This window comes from Saccopteryx bilineata, chromosome 6 (genome assembly GCF_036850765.1).
Source record: "Saccopteryx bilineata isolate mSacBil1 chromosome 6, mSacBil1_pri_phased_curated, whole genome shotgun sequence".
Classification (NCBI taxonomy): domain Eukaryota; kingdom Metazoa; phylum Chordata; class Mammalia; order Chiroptera; family Emballonuridae; genus Saccopteryx; species Saccopteryx bilineata.
Window position 1 is genome coordinate 194,472,938 of NC_089495.1, and position 22,276 is coordinate 194,495,213.

General features: G+C 39.0%; 1 protein-coding gene and 1 pseudogene across 2 annotated transcripts in view; both read left to right on the top strand.

Annotated features, from left to right (window-relative positions):
* Positions 1 to 3,125: 3,125 nt before the first annotated feature.
* On the top strand, positions 3,126 to 3,301 carry LOC136309436 (26S proteasome complex subunit SEM1 pseudogene; annotated as a pseudogene).
* A 5,551-nt stretch (positions 3,302 to 8,852) lies between these two features.
* NCOA5 (nuclear receptor coactivator 5) overlaps positions 8,853 to 22,276 on the top strand; it is a 31,758-nt gene continuing 18,334 nt past the window's right edge. For both annotated transcript variants that reach the window (XM_066236781.1, XM_066236782.1), the window contains exons 1-2: positions 8,853 to 9,024; positions 22,182 to 22,248. In XM_066236781.1, the coding sequence (XP_066092878.1) occupies positions 8,868 to 9,024; positions 22,182 to 22,248 (224 nt within the window). In that variant the 5' untranslated portion in view covers positions 8,853 to 8,867. The remainder of the gene's footprint in view (positions 9,025 to 22,181; positions 22,249 to 22,276) is intronic.

The following is a 22,276-nucleotide window of genomic DNA, read 5'->3' on the forward strand; positions in this document are numbered from 1 at the left end:
TAATTTCTCACACAGAAATACATAACTAATGCAATCTCTCACTGAGCTGGAACTTTAGCGTCATTCCCTCAAGGTTCAAAGTCTTGGGAAGGAACATCAGAGTAACCACACTTGGCTTACACCCTATATTCTGGCTGCCAGGAGGTGGGAAGAACTATCTACCCTCTTAGCCTCCTTGGTGAGTCTGTACTCCCCCACCCCCAAGTAAGGGGCATGATCAGTTGCTAAGCAGCCAAAACAATTCATTTGCACTGCTATCTTCCTTCAGAACACTTACCACAAGGTGCAATTCTCTATACAGGGTAGTACTTTTCTCCATCCTCCTCCTAAGTTTGGCCATACACCAGACTACAGAACTAAAGGAAGGAGATATTCTCCCAGCCCAATAATATAGGGCAAATAACTTCAAAAGTAAAGTCTGATTGCTTTAAAAATGCCAAACCCTGAAGAAAGACTTATGAGAAGATAAGAAGTTAACTTCTCAGTGAATTAATGGAAAAATACATATATATGTATGAAGTTTGTGAATCGCAATCAAGAGATAGAATTCTGCATTTTTTCATACAGTCAAAGCATAGTGAATAAACCTTTCCTGCTCAAGGTGTATGAAACAAAAGTTTTACTACACACCAAAAAAATTGTCCATGGTCCCATCCCCAAATTAAATCGATGTTTTCTTTTGTGCTTGTCACTTTTTTGTCCTTGTCCATATATATCTTCAGATTTTTCTTCTCATGGAAATCATAGATATATTTCCTGTTTTACATTCTAACATTACACTATATGCATTAATTCCACTTTTGTAAATACCTTTTTTTTTCTTTATCTTTCTACCTCCCTCCCCATAACAGCCTGACAGGTAGGTATCCGTGTACCTATTTCATTGTTCATTTCATAAGAAAATGAATCTCTATAATTTCTTTGTAATCACTTTTCTCACTTAATTATGATATATATTGTGGAAATCATTCCAGGTCAGTAGACACAGATCTGACACATTATTTTTTAATAACTGTGTAATATTTCACCATATGAATTTGTCACAATTGATTCAACCATTCTTCTGTTGCTCTATACTCTGCCTGCATCCAAGTTTTAACCACTACAAAGCATGCTGTAATAACACATATCCTTAGGCATTTGCGCTTCTATTTCTGTAGAGTAGATTTCTAGAAGTGGAATTTGTGGATATGTATATATATTGTAAAGGCAATGTACATGTAAATGTAATGGATATTTTCAAAATAGTTTCCAAAAGAGAAACTTGGGAAATACTCGTATATAAAAGGACCTTTAGTTTGCATTCTCTCCATCACTAGATGCTATCATTCATGTTAATATTTGACAATTTGGCCTGACCTGTGGTGGCGCAGTGGATAAAGCGTCGACCTGGAAATGCTGAGGTCGCCGGTTCAAAACCCTGGGTTTGCCTGGTCAAGGCACATATGGGAGTTGATGCTTCCAGCTCCTCCCCCCTTCTCTCTCTCTGTCTCTCTCTCCTCTCTCTCCCTCTCTGTCTCTCTCCTCTCTAAAAATAAATAAAGTAAAAAAAAAATCTTTAAAAAAAATTTGACAATTTGATGAAGGGACATAACTTATTTTTGCTTTAATTTACATTTTCCCTATTAGTGAAAAATTGAATATTCTATCAAATGCTTAACCATTTGGATTCCCTCTTCTATGGGATAACTTTGTCTATTTTGTACTGAATTATCTTTTTCTTATCAATTTAATTTATTCATGTACTCATTCAGCAAGCATTCACTGAGCACTTACTATGTGGTGGCATTATACCATTGACTAGACAAGGTCCTAGTCTTAATGAAGAGCTCTTTGTATGACGATGATATTAACCTTTATTTTGTCATTCATATTGAAAATCAGCTCAGATGTCTAATTGTATCTCCAGTTTCTCCTGTCCACATTTTCTGGCAGACTGTTAATAATTATGGTCTCGGATTTTATGATGTAAAAAGACCTAATACTAGCCTGACCAGGCGGTGGTGCAGTGGATAGAGCATCGGACTGGGATGTGGAAGACCCAGGTTCGAGACCCCCAGGTCACCAGCTTGAGCGCGGGCTCATCTGGTTTGAGCAAAAGCTCACCAGCTTGGACCCAAGGTCACTGGCTCGAGCAAGGGGTTACTCGATCTGCTGAACGCCCACAGTCAAGGCACATATGAGAAAGCAATCAATGAACAATTAAGATGTCACAACGAAAAACTGATGATTGATGCTTCTCATCTCTCTCTGTTTCTGTCTGTCCCTATCTATCCTTCTCTCTGACTCTCTCTCTGTCTCTGAAAAAAAAAAAAAAAAGACCTAATACTAAGTGCCACTAGCCATTGTTTGTTAGTGTAGAAAGAGAACTTAGTCCAATCTCCTATGTAGCCCCTTGTTGGGACCCACTCTCATACCTTTTGTAATTTACTATTCCTGTCCCTACTCCAAGTGACTTTATATTGGGAGAGGGAGCTTTAATGGACACAAGAGCATGTTTAACTCTGAGGGGGGAAGAAGTGCCAGAGTTAATGCCCGTGGGATCAGCCTTCTACCAATGACTGACAAGAAATTGTTAAAAACAACAACAACAAAAAACCAGTTCACTTATCCCTTAAATGGACTAACCTGGAGGTGTCTGTTCTATGTTATCTCTCTCGTCAAGGTTAAATCCTGGTTGCCCACCATGTAACCTGCTCGTTAACCTGTAATGACTTCTTTCCCCTCCTTGTTTCACTTCCCCAATTCCTTTTCGTTGCTTGCTGGGATCACCTCTGAAATAAACTAGTTGCACTCAAATCCTGTCTCAGTTTCTGTTTCTTGGAGACTCCAACTAAGACACCTTAATTTACAAATGAGGAACTAACAACAGGAGATAGTGTAGCTCAGTGGGTAGGAGGGTGGCCTCTGCAGTTAGAGGTCTGGATCTAAAATTCAGTTCTGCTCCTGTATAGCCTTGAGCACATATGTTCTTAATCTCTGGTTCCTCCTCTGTAACATGGGCCTAATAACTCACATGGTTATTATTATAGGGATTAAGTTAATTATGCAATCCACTAAAAAGTGATATTATGATATCCACTAAAAAGTGATATCATTTATTAATATTAGAAAACTAGGGAGAGTTGTGATGTCAGAGAAGAAGCAGCCGGTAGACCTGGGGTTCCTGGAAGAGGACGACGAGTTCGAGGAGTTCCCTGCAGAAGACTGGACTGGTTTAGATGAAGATGAAGATGCACACGTCTGGGAGGATAATTGGGATGATGACAATGTAGAGCAGGGGTCCCCAAACTACGGCTAACGGGCCACATGCGGCCCCCTGAGGCCATTTATCCGGCCCCCGCCGCACTTCTGGAAGGGGCATCTCTTTCATTGGTGGTCAGTGAGAGGAGCATAGTTTTCATTGAAATACGGGTCAGTTTGTTGATTTAAATTTACTTGTTCTTTATTTTAAATATTGTATTTGTTCCCGTTTTGTTTTTTTACTTTAAAATAAGATATGTGCATTGTGCACAGGGATTTGTTCATAGTTTTTTTTATAGTCCGGCCCTCCAACGGTCTGAGGGTCAGTGAACTGGCCCCCTGTGTAAAAAGTTTGGGGACCCCTGATGTAGAGGATGACTTTTCCAATCAGTTACGAGCTGAACTAGAGAAACAAGGTTATAAAATGGAGAGCTCACAGCATCCCGAAGAAGTGTTGAAGTAACCTAAACTTGAACTGCTTGCTAAATTCTAGGACAGAGAATCCAGGATGGGGCACTTAAAAAAAATGTTTATTCCATTATCCTCTTGACTTTATTTTTGCTTTTGTAACACACACAAAAAATAAATGTTTTGATCTGAAAAAAGAAAGATAAAGAAAACTAGGTCCCAGAGAGCACAAGTAGCTCATGTAAGGTCATATGGGAACCTGGGACACCATTTCAGAAGACTCTTTTCTGTCTTCCCATGGGCCAAGAATATTACAGTCATAGGGTTCCACTTGTCCTAGACTTTGAATACTCTTGGACTTATAGGTGGAATTAGATGGTTATCAGTGCTGTCCAATAGAACTTTCTATGATGACAACCATCCAATATGATAGCCACTAACTACATGTGCCCATTACACACTTGAAATTTGGTTAGTGCAATGGAGGAAGTGGATTTTATATTTTATTTGCTTATAATAAGTGTAAATAGTCACATATAGCTAGTGGCCGCCATATAAGACAGCTCAGGTCTGGAGAACAGGGTTGAATGATGGCAGGAAGAATCTCTTAGTTCTTCTCTTCTCCCCCTATTCCCTCTTTCCTCTGTCTCCTCTCCTAGTCCCAGCTATTCAGTTCTCTCTTCATAGCCCTCTCCTTTACCTCCTTTGTACTAGCTTGGTTCAGTGGAAGGAAACATTAGAAACTGTGACAACCGTTGTCTTTTATACACCACCCAGCAAGGTGAAACAACTCCTCTGTGCTCCCCATGTTGAAAGACAAGACGAATATCTGCTATAAATAAAGCTGAATAAAGATCCTTTTCTAGATGGCTCCCATTGTTCCCTCTTCTTTCTAGTATTCATGCTGAGATCATTTCCAGCTTCTCAGAACCTCAGTGGTTATAAAACATACCATTACCTCATTTTCATTTCGTTAGATTTACAGGTCACAAGACTACTTTGATCCTACAAGGTTCATCATTAATGATTTCAGAATAATGGTTCTTTCTGTTTCAGCATGAGCCCCATACACAATTTCCTACTTGTGTCTTTTTTTATCTCTTGCTTCCTACTTTTAACTCTCTGTCTAGACAATAGTAGCTAATGGAGTTTTCCAGATGCTGCTGTGTATAGCACATCCACGAAGATGCTCCCTGCACACTCTGTAACCCCACAGCCAAGGCAGTAATAGTAGGAATTGCTTTCCAGTCAAATCCTGATAGCCAGATGGAAAGCTCTCCCTGAGTCATATATCCGCTCAACCATCAGCTTTGCCCCAAGTCTACGTTTCCACGGTATCTTTAATTAATTCCACCGGGCACAATGGGACTCATGGGCTTTGAAGCCTGACAGACATGATTAAGCCCTGACTATATTACTTAACTGTGAAAAAATAACAATAACATCCTCTTTGAGTCTCAGTTTCCTCATCTGTTAAATGGAGAAATGGGGTACCAATACTTACTTTGAAGGATTTATATGGGAAGCAGGATACTCAAGTCATTAAAAATCATGGATTCCACCACTAGTATACTTCTCTGTGACCTCAGGTAATTTGCCCATCTCTCTGAGCCTCATTTTTCTCATCTATAAAATGGATATAGTAACAGAGGGTTGGATTAAATAAGACCGTGACTGACTCAAAGAAAACAGTCACCTCTTAATATGCCCTGAGGAGAGCTTCTCATCCTAGCTGTTGACTACTTTCTTTAGAACAGAATTCTTGTTTTTAATACTATAAACTCCTCTGAACATCTAGAGAAATCTATGGACCCTGCTGGGAATAATGCTTGCAAATGTATAAAATATGATAAAGCTACAAAGAAAGGCAATTATATTGTAATATAGTCATCAAAATATTAAAAAAGATAAATGTGTGCTATAGCACTGTGTGTGCTTCTTTACTGATGGATTAAATAATAATAAGACCTAGTGGCAAGTCTAAAATTTCTGTAATTTCAAAGTAATGATGAGTGCAAATGATAATTCAAGACATCTGCAGAGACTGTGTTGTGATTTGAAATATCTGTACGTTCTATTGGAGGCAACATAAAACTACTGTTCCATTGTATTACTAGCAGTACCGCTAATACTGTTTGCTGCCTATGTTCATAATGAAAAGAAAGGCTTAATTTCCGTTAGAGGTAAATGAAAATAAGGAAGTAAATGTTTCCCATCCAAGTTCATGAACTCCAGGTTTATAACATATTTAGCACCCCTTTATCCTCAGCTGTCACAGATTAAGAGGTAATCTGAAACTTTCTGGTGTATCAAATTACCAGAAGGACTTGATTAAAAAAAAATGCTGGGTCCTGCCCCTAGAATTTCTGATTCGGTGGGTCTTGGATGGGGCTGAAATTTTGCATTTCTAACAAGTTCTCAGATATTATTGATGGGGCTTATTGGTCCAAGGAGCACACTTTGAGAACTACTAAAGCTAGTTATTTGTTTCAACACAGTTTAATCTTGAAAGCTAGTACAGTTAAAAAATAAAAGCAAATTGTGAAAATATACATAAAATATATCTAAACACATTAAACCATAGTATACAATTGGGGAGAGATATATATACCTTTATAATAAAAGTACAAAATATACACTGGAATGTATTTCAGGAGGGTGATTATTTCTGGGAAGGGAGGAAAAGGAGATGGGAGGAGAGCCTTAGTGTTGAATATAAAGGTATGTATAATATTTTATGTACTTTAATGTATGTTTAAAATGTTAATAAAAATTTTAAGTTTAAATTATATAGTATCTACCTCATGAGGTTGTTATGAGAGCAAATGAGGTCATGTGAAACTTCTAGGTGGATCATGATAGCAAGGTGATTTTGGGTCACAGAATCTCTGTCCCTGTATAGCTAATGAAAAAATAACTTTAAAGTTATAATATATAAAGATATAAAAAATTAATTAAGAGAATCAGTCAACTGAACTAAATGACAGGAAGTTTATAACTGTGGCATAAATACCAAAAAAGGCGTGACCAAGGGGAAAAAAAAGATTCTGAACTGAATTGTGTGATTTTCTTTAAATTTATTTTGAGTTTAGAGAGAGAGAAATATCAACTTGTTTCATTTATTTATGCATTTAGTGGTTGATTCTTGTATATGCCTGTGCCTTGACCCAATGGAACCCACAATCTTAGCTTATCGGTGCGATGCTCTATTGGAACTGGCCAGGGCTCACATGTGGTTCTTAAACTGTCCCACAGGATATATACCAGGAAAGCAGGTGAATCCACAAATCCTGAAAATTCTCATCTACAGTGAGTGAACCAAACAACCTGGGGGAAAGTAAAAGAAAAATTCTGAAGAGTAGAAGTCTCTAACCTTCCTCCCAGGTGCCATGATGAATTATGGTAAGGACCTGAAGGCCAAGTGTATCTGCCCATAGGCATTGAATACATCTGCACTATTATTAGGAAAAACCAGAGAGTAGAGTGAATCCTAGTTCTTTCCTTCAAGTGTTTACCTATTTGCAATTACACACTCAAGTATGATTATTGACCTAATTTTATCTCTCTATTATAAAGTAATCTCCAAGATGGCAGAGATGGGTGTGCATTTGCTCATGATACTGCCTAGCCAGTAAGTAGATGGTGTGTATAAACATTCCACTAGGTGAGAAAATCAGTGAAGAAGTGAACACAGAAATCTGACTTCTACTAGTGTTCAAATTCCACAGCCACCATTTTTACTTGCACAAGGAGAAAAACTATACCCCATGGAGTCGGAGGCATTTCCTAATAAAAGAGCCTACCTCAGGCATGGCCAATATATGGCATGTGTAATGAGTTTATGCGCCTGCGATTAAATTTTTAATATTCTCCACTACTTTAAAATCTCAGCTACTCAGAAGCAGAAGTGTCTTTGATTATTGGAAATCGAGATATTTAAGAAGATAGTGATATGCAGAAAAGAATTCCACGTGTGACTAATCTATGGTTAACTTCCAATAATTGGTTGAATGGATTCATGATACTTCATTATTTTTTTAAAAAATTCCATTATAAAGATTTACAACTGTTGTACTCGTCTGTACGCAATATGAACTGTTTGACGTTTAGCAGCGATGTGAAACCCACATTCTTTTAGGCGGAGTTTGCCAGTGGCACCCAAGGTCAAACAATTCGTTATTTTTGTGGTCAAGTGTGCTGAATCAAGTGGCATTGTAGCATAGACAATAGCTGCAGTTGATAACTGCAAATGTGTCCAGGCTGTTTGTAAAACGAAATAATTGTTTTATTTGCAATATAACCCCTTCAAGCTCATTTTATTAATTAAATATTATTTCAATTGATTGTAATACAGTTTGGATATTTATACAGTATGTAATTATATTTTTCTTAAAATATATTTTTCTTAAAATATTGTATATCAAATTTTTTTCACTCACATTTTAAATGAGTCGTTTTTGTATTTAACATTTTTTTATTTTAATATTTTGTCTGGCAGGTGAAAAAAGTTTTCTTTGTAATCTGGCCTGGGGGCAAAAACTGTTGGCCACGCCTGGCCTACCTGATTCACATAGCAATTAGATGTGATAAATCGAGTGTATTTACAAAAAATTCCATTCCCTGTTACAAATATATTCTATAGATTAAATTAACATAACATTATACATGCTTCACAGTCAACATTTACATTTTGGGAAATTTATTTTTGGCATTGAATATTCCAAGAAAAATAATCCAAGAAACTGTGACTATATCATCAAAGTCTTTTGCCTCCTGTCAGTGAAGTGAATAGGGTACACACACAGCCTATTTAAATGTAAGTTCAAATAAAACATTTTCTCTCCCTCTGCTCTGTTCCTTGTGATCCAAAGGTTGCAGAAATATACATATATGTTATTGTTATTCTCCACTACACATTTCAAAGGTGTTTTATTTTTTGTTTAGTTTTATGCAAGACTAAAAGTGTTTTAGGATTTATATGATCTATTTTCACACAAAAAGAAAGAGGCTCACTGAAAATTAGAACGGCGAAGCCCTGTCGGGCGGGGAGACCCAGCCGGGGGACGCCGTTACTAGGCAACCCTTAGCGTTTTCAACAGTCGCCGGGCATCCACTTCCCCGCCCACATTGCTAAGGGAATCGACGCCCCAACTCAGCCCTGCGTAAACCCGTGCGCTTTTGCGACATTGCCGCGCCGGTCGCTGCGTGCGCACCCTATGCCCCCACTCTCCGCCCAACCGCCATTGCCTCGTGCCCGCGCTGGTCGGTTGGTGGCGCCTTTGTCCTACGGTGGGCAGGTGGGCCGAGGCGGAGGCGGCGGCGGCGGCGGGCCTGAGGCGAAGGAGCGTCCGGGATCCCGCCGCGCTGGTAGCGGTGAGTGCTGGGAAGCGGTGGCCGTCCGCCGAGGCGTTGGGCTGACGGGCAGACGGTTGAGGGAGACCCAGGCCGGATGGGGAGGCTGAAGCGGGAGGGCCTGCTTGACGCGCGGCCGCGGCTCCCTCCGGGTGCGCGCGGGGCTGCGCATGCCCGGTGCGGGACGCGGCCTCCTCTGGCTCTAGTCAGGCCCAGGCCCGGCCATTCCGGGAGGCCGGTGGTGGGCTCAGGTCCCGAGGCGCCGCGCCGCCCCGCAGCCGCCTCTCTGTGCGCGAACCGCCCCCACCCCCAGACGTCTCTGTAGGGTAGGGCTGCGCACCTCGCCCCCGTCTCACAATGGTGAAGTCGCTCGCCTGCGGGTCCCCGGCGAATCGGTGGCGCAGTCGGGATTCGAACCGGGGCGAGCCTGGCCGCCTCGTCCGGCGTGCTCCGTGGCGGGCTGCACGGTGCAGGGAACCAAGCGCTGTCCCAGATCGCCGCCGCCTCGCGGCCCCTTGACAGCATCCTTGAGGCGTCTCCTTGTCATGTGACAGCCCCCACCTATTTTATAACGCGGACCCTGGGCCCAGAGAACGGGGAAGGAAACTGGGCCGAGGTTACCCCGGAAATTAGCGCCACAGCCAGCGCCCCGACCTGTTGACTCGCTTATCTCGTGACCCATGGCACTTTCCACTTTGGGGTCCACCAGCCAGGGGCTTATTTTTTAGGGCGGCGTTCCCCAAATTCCAGGCTCTCGCGTTGCACCTTTTTGTCCGGGTACCATCTGTACTGCTGTTTATTTACCAAATGTTATCTTTTTACCTTTAAACTGACTCTCTTTTTTCCCCTTCTCAAATACATTTGTTTAAGGAGGAAACGTAAATCACAACCGTATAATGGAAGCCAGTTATTTTTCTAAATGCTCATAAATAAATAAATAAATACCTATCTATTAAAATAAAAAGTGCGTCCTTGTTCCTCCTGAAATTATTCTGTACTCCACGCTTTGGGAAACGCTGCCCTAGGAGTATGAGGTTAATTGTCCTCCTGGCTTCGCTCTTTACACAGAATTTTCCCCTGAGGCAATAGCAGATTCTGTGAATTGACCCAGGATCTTGAGGGACGATAATTAATATTATCAGCGTTCTGGTTGTAAACTGTTCTAGTTATTGCCTTGGAAGTGACAGTCGGGGGGAACTGCAGGAACTGTCGCCCAGGTGCACCTGACGTGCCTCCTCGGGTTTCCTGGAGCATTGTGGTGTGGTAGTTACCTGCCAGTTCATAAAAAGATGTTTCTGCAAACACTGATGGAGCATTTTGGGGTTTTGACAACTCGAGATTTAACGTTTTCTGTATGAGTCAGTCTGGGTGTGAAAACTAATCTTCAGTGTTGACTTTTTCAAACCAGTAAAGCCCGAACATTGGCATTATGGAGATTGCTTGGCTATTTGTTACCATGGGTTTCTTCATTCTGGTTGCTTTGCCTTTCTTTTAGTTCCAGATAGCCATTGACCCCTGACAAAAAATCTTTTAACCTAGGCCCTGGCCGGTTGGCTCAGCGGTAGAGCGTCAGCCTGGCCTGCGGGGGACCCCGGTTCGATTCCCGGCCAGGGCACATAGGAGAAGCGCCCATTTGCTTCTCCACCCCTCCCTCCTTCCTCTCTGTCTCTCTCTTCCCCTCCCGCAGCCGAGGCTCCATTGGAGCAAAGATGGCCCGGGTGCTGGGGATGGCTCCTTGGCCTCTGCCCCAGGCGCTAGAGTGGCTCTGGTCTCGGCAGAGCGACGCCCCCTGGTGGGCAGAGCGTCGCCCCCTGGTGGGCGTGCCGGGTGGATCCTGGTCGGGCGCATGCGGGAGTCTGACTGTCTCTCCCCGTTTCCAGCTTCAGAAAAATACAAAAAAAAAAAAAAAAAAACTTAAAAAAATCTTTTAACCTAAAATATAGAAACAGTGATTTTCCTTGTTGAATGTGCCAGAGAAACCATATTGCGAGGCCCGTTTTAAGTAATTCTTTAGGTTCAGGTTAGTGAATGTGTCCCATACCTACTGTAGACACCACACGGTTAAAGGAGAGATTGACAAATTTATAAGTCTATTCTATTTGTAGTCTGTTCATAACTTTTGTTTTTGTGTGTGAGAAAGCACATTAAACATTGAAAGGTTTCTCTGAAAAGTTAACTCAGGCTATTCAAGGGTTTTTCCTCAGGTTGTGTGAAAAGTATTCCTTAGGATTGCTTTGGTATGAGCACGGTGTAGAACTTGCATAAGGCTAAGGAGTTTTCTCCACATTTCTAAGCAGCAGTCCTATGTAGAGAAGAAACGAAAATTTGGTTTTATTCAAGAGTCAGTTTCAGAACTTCAGCAAATGGAACCTCAAAAGCTAAGAATAAACATCTTTTGGAAAGGCTTTAGAAGTCTGATGAGAAAGTGCCTGATGGTTTCATTTTAAATAACCATTGCTAGCATTCTATCTCTATGACCTGCAGATGGCAGTACCTTTGTATGGCTTGTTACTACTGTGAGAATTGCTGAAATTCAGTTGTGCTTTTAAACATGGGAACCTTTGAAAGAAATAGATTTAATATTTTATTCCCTTCAGCAGTTTTTGTTTTTGCCTCCTATGAAGAAGGAAATTTTTTAGATTTTTTTTTTAATTTATTGATTTTAGAAAGGAAAGAGAGAGAAAGGCAGAGGAGAGGGAGGGACAGGAAGCACCCCCTCACAGTTGCCTCTCCTGTGTGCTTTGAATGTGGCAAGCCAGGGGTCTCAAACCAGCAACCTCAGCATTCCAGGTTGGGGCCTTATCCCGTCTGCCACCACAGGTCAAGCGAAATGTCTATTTCTTAACTCAGTATTACCCTTAATGGTAATAGCATATGACCAGCAGTACATATGGTTTACAAGGCAGGTTTACAAAATACCAACTCATTTGCTCCTGTTAGTCATCTTTTGTGATAGGTAGACTGGTGTATTTATTATATCCTTTTTGCATATGAGGAAATAATGTCAAAGAGAAGTTAGATTTCTTGCTCAAATCACATATTTAGTAGAACTCAAGACATTGTTGAACATAAAAGGTCTAATGATCAAGCAAAATTGGGACATGTTGAGGCAAAGTAGTGTCCTTACTGCTCATTGTGTGTCATGTGGATGGATGTCCAGGAGTGGAAGATAGCATGATGCCTTTCTCAGTATCCTCCCATAAACATCTTGAAGTACCAGTGTTCCCCCAGTCTCACTACTCTTTCTGCTACATTTTGCTTCCCCTCTGTACCTGTGGTTTACTAATGAGTACTGGGTGTCTTTGAGACTAGTGTTTTTAAAGCCCAGTTAGCTTTTTGTACTGTGAATAGAACACACGTTTGTCTAAACCAGTGGTAGTCAACCTGGTCCCTATCGCCCACTAGTGGGCATTCCAGCTTTCATGGTGGACTGTAGTGGAGCAACCAAAGTATAAATAAAAAGATAGATTTAACTATAGTAAGTTGTTTTATAAAGATTTATTCTGCCAAACTTAGCGAAAATCCAACATAAAGTACCTGATAAGTAATTATTATTATATGCTTTAACTTGCTGTAACTCTGCTTTATAAATTTTATAAAGTTACTTCCCTACTTTATAAATCACCATTACTGTGGAACTGGTGGGCAGTTAGAAAATTTTACTGCTAACAGAGATACAAAAGTGGGCGGTAGGTATAAAAACGTTGACTACCCCTGGTCTAGACTATTTAACTTAAGCAGAGTTAAACTGTCAAGAAATTACAATGGCAGTGACCAATAGAAAGTAACCCTCTATGTTAGCCTCGTTAGTGAGAGACATTAATGAAAGGATCAGGGTAAGGCCGCTGTCTGAAGCAGCAAGCAGCACATTAGGGAAATAGGAGGTACACTGGCAGCTAAACATATAATACCAGCGTGTCTGCTGCTTTCTCAATGGTGGTTTTATTACCACCAGATATGAATATTTATAGGGGTGGTCATTTTCATTCTTCATCCTATCACTAAAATAATAAAAGGTGATAGTCAACCAATTATTTTATGTTCAGAAATTGCCCTCAAAGAATCATACTGTTTTCAGTCCATAAAACTCTTTTTTCTCTTTATTTCACGCTCAAAACATTACTGTTGACCTATATAAAGACCAACAACTGCCTGACCAGGAGGTGGCACAGTGGATAGAGCGTCAAACTGGGATGCAGAGGACCCAGGTTCGAGACCCCGAGGTCACCAGTTTGAGCACGGGCTCATCTGGTTTGAGCAAGAGCCCACGAGCTTGAACCCAAGGTCGCTTGCTCCAGCAAGGGGTTATTCGGTCTGCTGGAGGCCCACGGTCAAGGCACATATGAGAAAGCAATCAGTGAACAACTAAGGTGTTGCAACACGCAATGAAAAACTAATGATTGATGCTTCTCATCTCTCTCCGTTCCTGTCTGTCTGTCCCTGTCTATCCCTCTCTCTGACTCACTCTCTGTCTCTGTAAAAAATAAATAAATAAAATAAAATAAAAAGACCAACTTTAGGCAAGGATCAGGGCAACTTAAGTTGCCTTGGAGAGCAATGCAACTTAAAAACTTTTTTATAATAACATTATAAAATATCTTGAGTGGTCCCCTGATTTGCATCTAGAATGATTGAATTACTGAAGATTTGGTTGATCCTGCAGCAAACGAGTGAGCCTTGGAGAACTTTAAATTGTAGACAATTTGGTTTTAAGTGAGTATATTTAATTATGCAATTGGAGATTGAAGTACTAATAATATGTATTTAGGGTCAGAGATGATACAAGAAGTTTTTAATCTCAAAATTATTTTCAATATTCAAAAGAAAAATAATAGGAAAAAACTTGATTTTTGTTCAGTTTTAAATTTTAGGATTATAAACATCTAAGTGAACCTGTTGTAGCCTTTGGGAACTTACATTAGGACAGCGTTAGAGTCAGTAGAACAGCTCAGTGGAAATACAGATCCTTGGATGTAGGGCCCTACCCCTTCCTCTCAACTGACTGGCCTCTGGAGGTGGAGGTAGAGAATCTGTCTTTCAAAAGCCATTCCTGTGGTTTTTTTATGTACTTTACATTTTGAGAACCCCTGATTTAAAACTTTAGAAAATGAGTTTTCACTGGAAATGGAAGGTTGGAGCAGATTCTGGTACTGGACTGATCTCATATCCCAGTTACTAATCGGAAATGACAACTTTGGTTTATGGTTGGGTAATGGATCCATTTTAAGCAAAACCTTAATTTACCTATGAAATAAGTGGTTTTGGCTTCATAATTTGAACTAGAGGTAATAGGAATAGTTAGAATTTCTGTTGAGTTTTTAATATTTTTAATTTCTTTCATTCAGTAGGATACTTTTACCTTCTTGGAATAAAGAAAGTTGAACTACCAAGATTCCATGGTCTGCTTATTAACTTTAGATTTGCATGGATATGAAACTAGGTGTGGCCAAATGCAAAGAGTTGCATTTAGATATGAAAACAGAATGCCTCAGAAGTGAGTATTCTAACCCCTGCCAGCAAAACAATACTGACAGCTTTAGATTGCAGAATTTAAAGAGAACTTTAATTGGTAGTTTGCCCTTTATTAGCCAAAGATGTATATAATGTGCTATCAAAACGTGGCAAGCTCAGTAGCTGTTTTTTCTGCCATTTTTATAATTAGATAATTGGAAAAAGAAACATTTTCAGGTAACTTTTAAATAATCGGATATAATTGAAGAGAAGTAGTGGGCTGCACATGACTCCTTGGTCATGGGGTAACCGACCTTATAATAAAGGATATTATTACCATTAGCACTATGGAAAGTTGAGCTCATGATTCTGTTTCTTTTGGAGGTAGCCATGTAATTAATACTTTCTGTACTGTTTTCAGGGATCATACTTCTACAAATTTTAGCCATCGTAATTTTTCTTTTGGTAACAGATTATGTTTATGAGTTATTTCCCCTTGAACACAGGAATTTAGAGAGATTTCTAAATGGAGGGCCTAAGTATATTATGTTCTGTATATACTAAAGGGATAAATAGATAATAGAGCCTGACTGGGCGGTGGTGCAGTAGATAGAGCGTCGGACTGGGATGCGGAGGACCCAGGTTCGAGACACCAAGGTCGCCAGCTTGAGCGCAGGCTCATCTGGTTTGAGCAAAGCTCACCAGCTTGGACCCAAGGTCGCTGGCTCGAGCAAGGGGTTACTCGGTCTGCTGTAGCCCCATGGTCAAGGCACATATGAGAAAGCAATCAGTGAACAACTAAGGTGTTGCAACACGCAACAAAAAACTAATGATTGATGCTTCTCATCTCTCCATTCCTGCCTGTCTGTCCCTATCTGTCTCTGTAAAAAAAAAAAAAAAAAAAAAAAAAAGATAATAGAGTAGTAGTTCCTAAGTACCTGCCAAGAATCACCTGAGGAACTTGTTAAAATACAGATTCCCAGGCTTCGTCATCAGGTTCTAAAAGTTTGAGATAGTCTGGTAATCTGATTTGTAACCATCTTACCAAGTAGTGCTGATATATCTTCATTGAAGAACTGTGATGTGGAGAATGAAAAGAATATGTATATAAATGAGGATGGGGAATAGGGGAGTTGTCTAATAAGTATAAAGGGTTTTAGTTTTGCAAGACAAGAAAGTTCTAAAGATCTGTCACACAATAGTATGACTATACTTAACACTGCCGAACTGTATGTTTAAAAATGGTTGAAGATGATAGATTAAATGGTATGTTTTTTACCATAGTTATATATTAGAAAAAATAAGGAAAGGTGGTTTGGTGTCTATTTCTTCCTGAACAGTGAGTTAAACTAATAGATCGTCAGTTATTCATTACTGACTCCTCTGGCTATCAGTTCATTTTATATCCCTTAATTGAGCATAAAGTCATAACCTTTTAAGTGTTTTTCCCCACCTTTTCTCTTCAGTGTCAAACCAGTGATCCTTGAAGAACATTATAATAGTCGGTTTTTATTTTCTTTTTCATTTTTATTATTTTACCAAGAGAAAGTTAGAGGGACAGACAGGAAGGAAGAGAGATTAGAAGCATCAACTCATAATTGCGTCACTTTAGTTGTTCATTGATGCTTTTTCATACGTGCCATAGAGCAGTGGTCCCCAACCCTGGGGCCACAGACCAGTACCAGTCTGTGGGCCATTTGGTACAATTCTGCAGAGAAAGAATAAATAACTTACATTATTTCCATTTTATTTATATTTAAGTCTGAACAATGTTTTATTTTTAAAAAATAACCAGATTCCCTCTGTTATATCCATCTAAGACTCACTCTTGACGCTTGTCTCAGTCACGTGATACATTTATCCGTCCCACCCTAAAGGCCAGTCTGTGAAAATATTTTCTGACATTAAACTGGTCCATGTCCCAAAAAAGGTTGGGGACCATTGCCATAGGGGGTCTCTAGCAGAGCCAGTGACCATGGGGTCATGTCTAGGATCCCACACTCAAGCCGGCAACCTCAGGGTTTTGAACCTGGCTCCTCAGCGACCCAGGTCAACACTCTATCCATTGCACGATCACCTGGTCAGGTTACAGTGGTCAGTTTTTAAATGTCTTAGGTTTAAATACACTCTCCTCCCTTTTTTTGGATAATATGTGGACAATAAGCCTTCAAGCTCCACTGAGACACTATTTATGGTAGTTCACTCAGTACATAGCCTCCCACAGGCCCTCTTTTCACCAGTTTCTTCCTTTAACATAGCAAAGGTTTTTTTGTGATCTAGTCTAACTCTGGTTTGTATCTGTAATTCCTCTTTATTTTTCTTCTCTCCCCCCATTCCCTGCATTAAACTTCCTATAGTATTTCTAATTTATTATGTCGTTCAAACCATGCCTTCACCTTGACATAGGGGAATGACTTCTTTCTGGTAAACTCCCACTCATCCTTCAAGACTTCATCTAAATGTTACTTTTAGGCCTTCCCTGCCTTCTTCACCTCCCCCATTCTTCCGAGCCTCCTGCCTCCCCTGCCTTACACATAGCTAGGCCTTCATTATCTCTGCCATAATCACACTCAGATTATATTGTTATTATCTGTATACATGTGCCCCTCTCCTTTATTAAACAGTGAACTCCTTTAAGGTAGAGGCTTTAGCCTTTTTATTTCCATATATCTAAGGCCAAGTCAAGTGTGACACATAGTAGGCTTAGAAGTATTTGGAAAATTGATTATAAACTATCCTTTTCAGGTTCATTAATTTACTTCTCTAAGGGTCTCCACTTACATATAGTTCAGTTGAAATTTTTCCTGTTTTTAAATAAACCTATTTTAAGTTTTTTGTAGCTCAGACTTTTTTACTAGTTTGGATTAGCTCAACCCTTGTGAATCCAAATTAGTGAGTTTTTTCTCTTTGCTGATTTTCTCCTTGAATCAACAGAACTAATACAGGTAGACTGTTCAATATATCAATCTCAAAGAAATAAAGTGACTTACCTAACCCCCCCCCCCCCCAGCATAGGACTAGAACTCGTATTTTCTGATCTAGGCAAGTGTTTTTTCCTCAAAACAAATGCAGAGGGCAGGAAGTTAAATTTTGGTAGAGAATTTTTGTCTGAAGATTTGAAGTGAATAGAATATCAGCAGCAAAAGCCCAGAGGCATTGTAGTTTGAGGGGATAGAAATGAAGTGGTAATTGAATAAGTAAATCCTACCCTCTTGGGTGTCTGCGTCACTTAAACATTGGCCTTTTCAGCTTCCATCAGCATTTGATCAGGGAGTACTGGCTACAATTTTCAAAATGGAAACCATTTCTTCCTACTCCCTGTTGGAGGCAGCATAGCATAATGTTTAAGCATTCTGGTTTCAGACAGATCTGGATTTGAGTCCTAGCTCTGCCTCCTGATTATCGTGTGACCTCATATAAGTCACTTGATTTCTCTAAACCTCAGATTTTCTCATTTGCAAAGTTAAAATCATAATAGTACTTAACTCTCCAAGAATTATTGAAAGGATTGGATGAGATAATACATATAATGTCTTCAATAAAGGCTCTAGGACAGAGTAAGCATCTTGTAAAAATGTTATTTCCCCATTTCTGTTCCCAGGAGAAATATTCTAATAGAGTGAAAGGTATAATAATTATTTTAATTAGACAATAAAAGAGGTAATCAAATATGAAGAGAAGTGTAGTTTTCAAAGTGGACTTAAAGGATAAAGCAGAGCATTCTCATTTTTTTTTTTACAGTATAATTCATTGTAATATCCCTAATGTTATACTATACAATCAAAGTCATCATCATAAATACAGTTTAAGTGAGAAGTCCTGTTCTTGCCACTCCCAATTTTTGGGAGTTTAATATGTGCTATCTACTGTCCTGTCAGTATGGTTTTCAAAGTGGCATTATCTTTATCATGTATTTACAATTTAGTGATACCTAATTGTTGCTTGGTTTTCAACTAACCCTTTTGAGAAGTTTTATGTCATTTGTAATCACTTACTGAAATTGTATAGGCTTCTGGATTCATTCAGCAGCTGATGGTGGTACTGTCACTAAGTGTTGTAGTTCATATGCACTTGTTTAGAATAGGTCACCATTGTAATAGCCTGGAGTATAAAAATTGGTCTTAAGGTAAAGAAGAGTTATTTTATGATAGCACAATCAAAAAATAGAGCAGAGCAGTTTTTGGTACTGTGAATGAAACATGCATGTTTGTTTATAACATTATCCAAAGACCATTGTGTAAACCTTGTCTGGCATATTAGTCTAAAATAAAATTGTAAATTAGGCATTGTGTTTTTCTAAGGGAGTTTTTTTTACCCAATTCTTTTGTGCTTTAAAACAGCTCTGCCAGTTCTCGTATAACATCATTTTTCTAAGTTATTTTCTGGGTTTTTTTCCTTTTATATAAATCCTTCCAGTTGGTACTAGTTTTCTGTCAGAAAAAAAAATCCTTATTTGAGAAGTGCTTTGAACTGTTTTCAGAATACCATTTGGAAATTATAAATATTCAGGCCAAGGTTAAATACTTAATGGTGATAGTGATTTTGAATGGCATCCACATTGCTGATATAATTAACACAATATAGAAATATCAGCCAAGCTGAGGTGGAAGAGACACTAAGAGACTGACATTTGGTCTTAAGATTATTTAGCTGGAGCAGGAGGAGATAGAAGCACCATTTCTTCCCTTTTTCATGAGGAAATGTTCCACCTCTCTTTGGAGATTCCCACATTGCCACTAACTTCTTCACTAAATTCTCCAATTATAGTTCCCCATCTAATGTTCAGAAAGGTTCCCAATTTGTCTTTTTTCATCTTATCCTTTACATTAACATTATTTCTATGTCTTTGTGGTAGCTTATTTATTTCTGTAAGGATTAAGGAGAAAAATAATCTTATTCAACTAATTAACACAAAAGTACCCTTCATGGCCTGACCTGTGGTGGCACAGTGGATAAAGCATCGACCTGGAAATGCTGAGGTCACTGGTTCAAAACCCTGAGCTTGCCTGGTCAAGGCACATATGGGAGTTGATGCTTCCAGCTCCTCCCCACCTTCTCTCTCTGTCTGTCTCTCCTCTCTCTCCCTCTCTGTCTCTCTCCCTTTCTCTCTCCTCTCTAAAATGAATAAAATTTAAAAAAAAAAATTTTTTTAAGTACCCTTCACCAGTTCCAATATTTGCATTTTCAAAGATAAAACTTGTTCAAATGAACTTCCAACCTCCTACTGCTGAGTTTTTAAATTATATGACAAAACATTTAGATGGGGCAAATGTTTAGATAGACTCCCTAAAGTTATTTGTACTTTTGGTAGCTCCTTTATTCTTCCTGTATTCCTGAATTCATAGGTTTTCCAAAAGTTCTCTTTGCATATAGGTTAGAAATTTTTGTGTGTGGGGATTGGTATTGTTGACAGTTTTGTTTTCATAACTAACTGAAAACCCCCACAACCCTGTGCTGACCTGAGCAGTCAGTCCTCTTTCCTCTTGAATGGCAGTGGGATTATCAAGTTTTTCCAGGTCTTATTTTCTCCATATCTCACCCAGAATTGAGCTTTAAGGAACTCTTTAAACAAAATCTCTTGCACACAACACTAAAAGTTTACCAAGTCCTAAACTTATAAAAATGGCCTGGGAAAGTTGTTTGTTTTTGTTTTGTTTTTTTGCAGAAGAAATATAAACCACACCATTCAAGTGTAATTGATCTGGACTACTCAGTGAAGATAGATACTAGGAGGCAAATTATACTCACAATGGTTTAAAGAGATATCTTGAATTTTTAAATAATATTGTAAATAATTTCCCCCACATTTTACCAACTTCAAAGTAAAATGTTTACCTCCTTCATTCTGATTGGAACCAGTTTTTCCCCAAACATATATAATTCATGCCTACTTTGGTCTTCCCCAGTCCTATGTGTAGGCACTCACAGAACTGGATATAACTATACCGTGTAATAGTCCTTTTTATATGATATGGGCAAATTATATAGTATTAATAAAAACTTACCAATTAAAGTAATAGTACATGCTCTACTATATTCTCACCAAGATGTTAGCCAAGACAAGTCAGTTTAGATGAGTGTTCTTTACTCACAAGACCATTTCATAACATTTGGAACTCTGCTAGAAAATATAGGACTTATTTAAAAGAAACCTATACACCACTACCCCCCAGTGTATTTCAGAGATACTTTGAAAATTACTTAAATAGCCAAAGACATCACATTTCTCTCTAATCATAGTCACCCTATATTAGAAAGCACTACAAAGTAAGTGAGCACACTAGGTCAGTAGGCCCTTCTAAACCTGAACATATATATATAAAAGAACTAGGTATTTTCTATAAGGACTAACATTTGTAATATGTGATTCAGATGTTAGTGTATATGTAAATTGTGAAAGTGCCACATTCTGTATCAAAGCCATGATTAGCTATTACTGGCCAAGTCCTACATAGAAAATATTTTCTAGTTTTTTAAAAATAGAGGGATTATAGCCTGTGTCTGCTTAATTGAAAAGGAAGGTAAGAGACAATTTAGAATCTGCTTCTCTGGCTATTTAGATTTAGTTTCGTCAAAGCCATTCTTCTCCTAGGCATAATGGAAAGAGAGTTCTGACTTAAAATGGAATTGAAGATTGTTCTCACTTGAACAGGGGCTCAAAAGTTGTCAGCATGGCAGGGTAAAGTCTATACCAGCCCTCTTAAGTTTTTTTTTGTTATTACTGTGGTCTTTCATGTGATAGGACTCTGGTTAGAATTATTTTAGTATGTAATTATTTTTAAGCTCTCTAAGTATGTGAGTGCTATTTAATACCCATTAATGTTATTAGATACAATATCAATTGCATAATATGGAACAAGGGCAACAGAATTACACTGTAGCAGGAAACAGTTTTATTTCTCAACTAAAGTATGAAAATTTTAATGCATTGATACATCTTTAAATCATTAAATTGTCAGGTGTTATCTTTTGGGCATAGATTGGTACATTTCTTTAGATACATCATCAGTTCTATAAGTTTATATGACTCTCCCTTACCTAGTTGTATATGCCAGACTTCTATAATGAAAATTTATGAGGAGTGTTTTATTACCTGACCCTACTATACCAAATGCCAATTCTTATTCTCAGGTACTTATCTATGAGGATCATAGATGTTAACATGACATATACTTTATTTTTAAAAAACTTAATCCATTTCTTTCCTACATCTCATTCTGGAAGAGTCTATCCAATGGAATACAACACAAGGAACACTAAAAGGAGGCCCTGCTTCATGGACTATTGGAAGTTTCAAGACAATGGAGTGCAGCTCTTACGTCTTTATAACATTAAATGGAATTACTTGCCTTTGGTTTTTTGTTTCGTTTTGGGGTTTTTTTAATACTTTTTCCCCCCCCACTCTTCCCCTTTTCCAAAAAGAACCTTCCCCTTTTGGAGGGGCAGGTGTTAGATTTAGGGCTTGGCAAAGTGTTAAATATTGACATAATCAGTTTCACACAAATTATGTGTTAGCTAGGAAAACTGTGAGGATATTTCTTACCAAGACATGACAATGTACTGCCGTAACAATAAAAACTGACCAAGTGACAGTGTCTGCTGAATGGATTTTCTTACACCATCTGGTTGTCATTGTAGTTCTTTTGTTGTTGCTTTCATTTGAAATGTGCTGATGATCTTGTTTTTATTCCGTAGCATTGAACAGATGGGTTGATTATTCTTTTCAGATATTAATAAGGCAGCGGAAAGAAGAAATATGAATACGGCTCCATCAAGACCCAGCCCCACACGAAGGTAAAGTACCCTGAAGCAGTGAGTTACG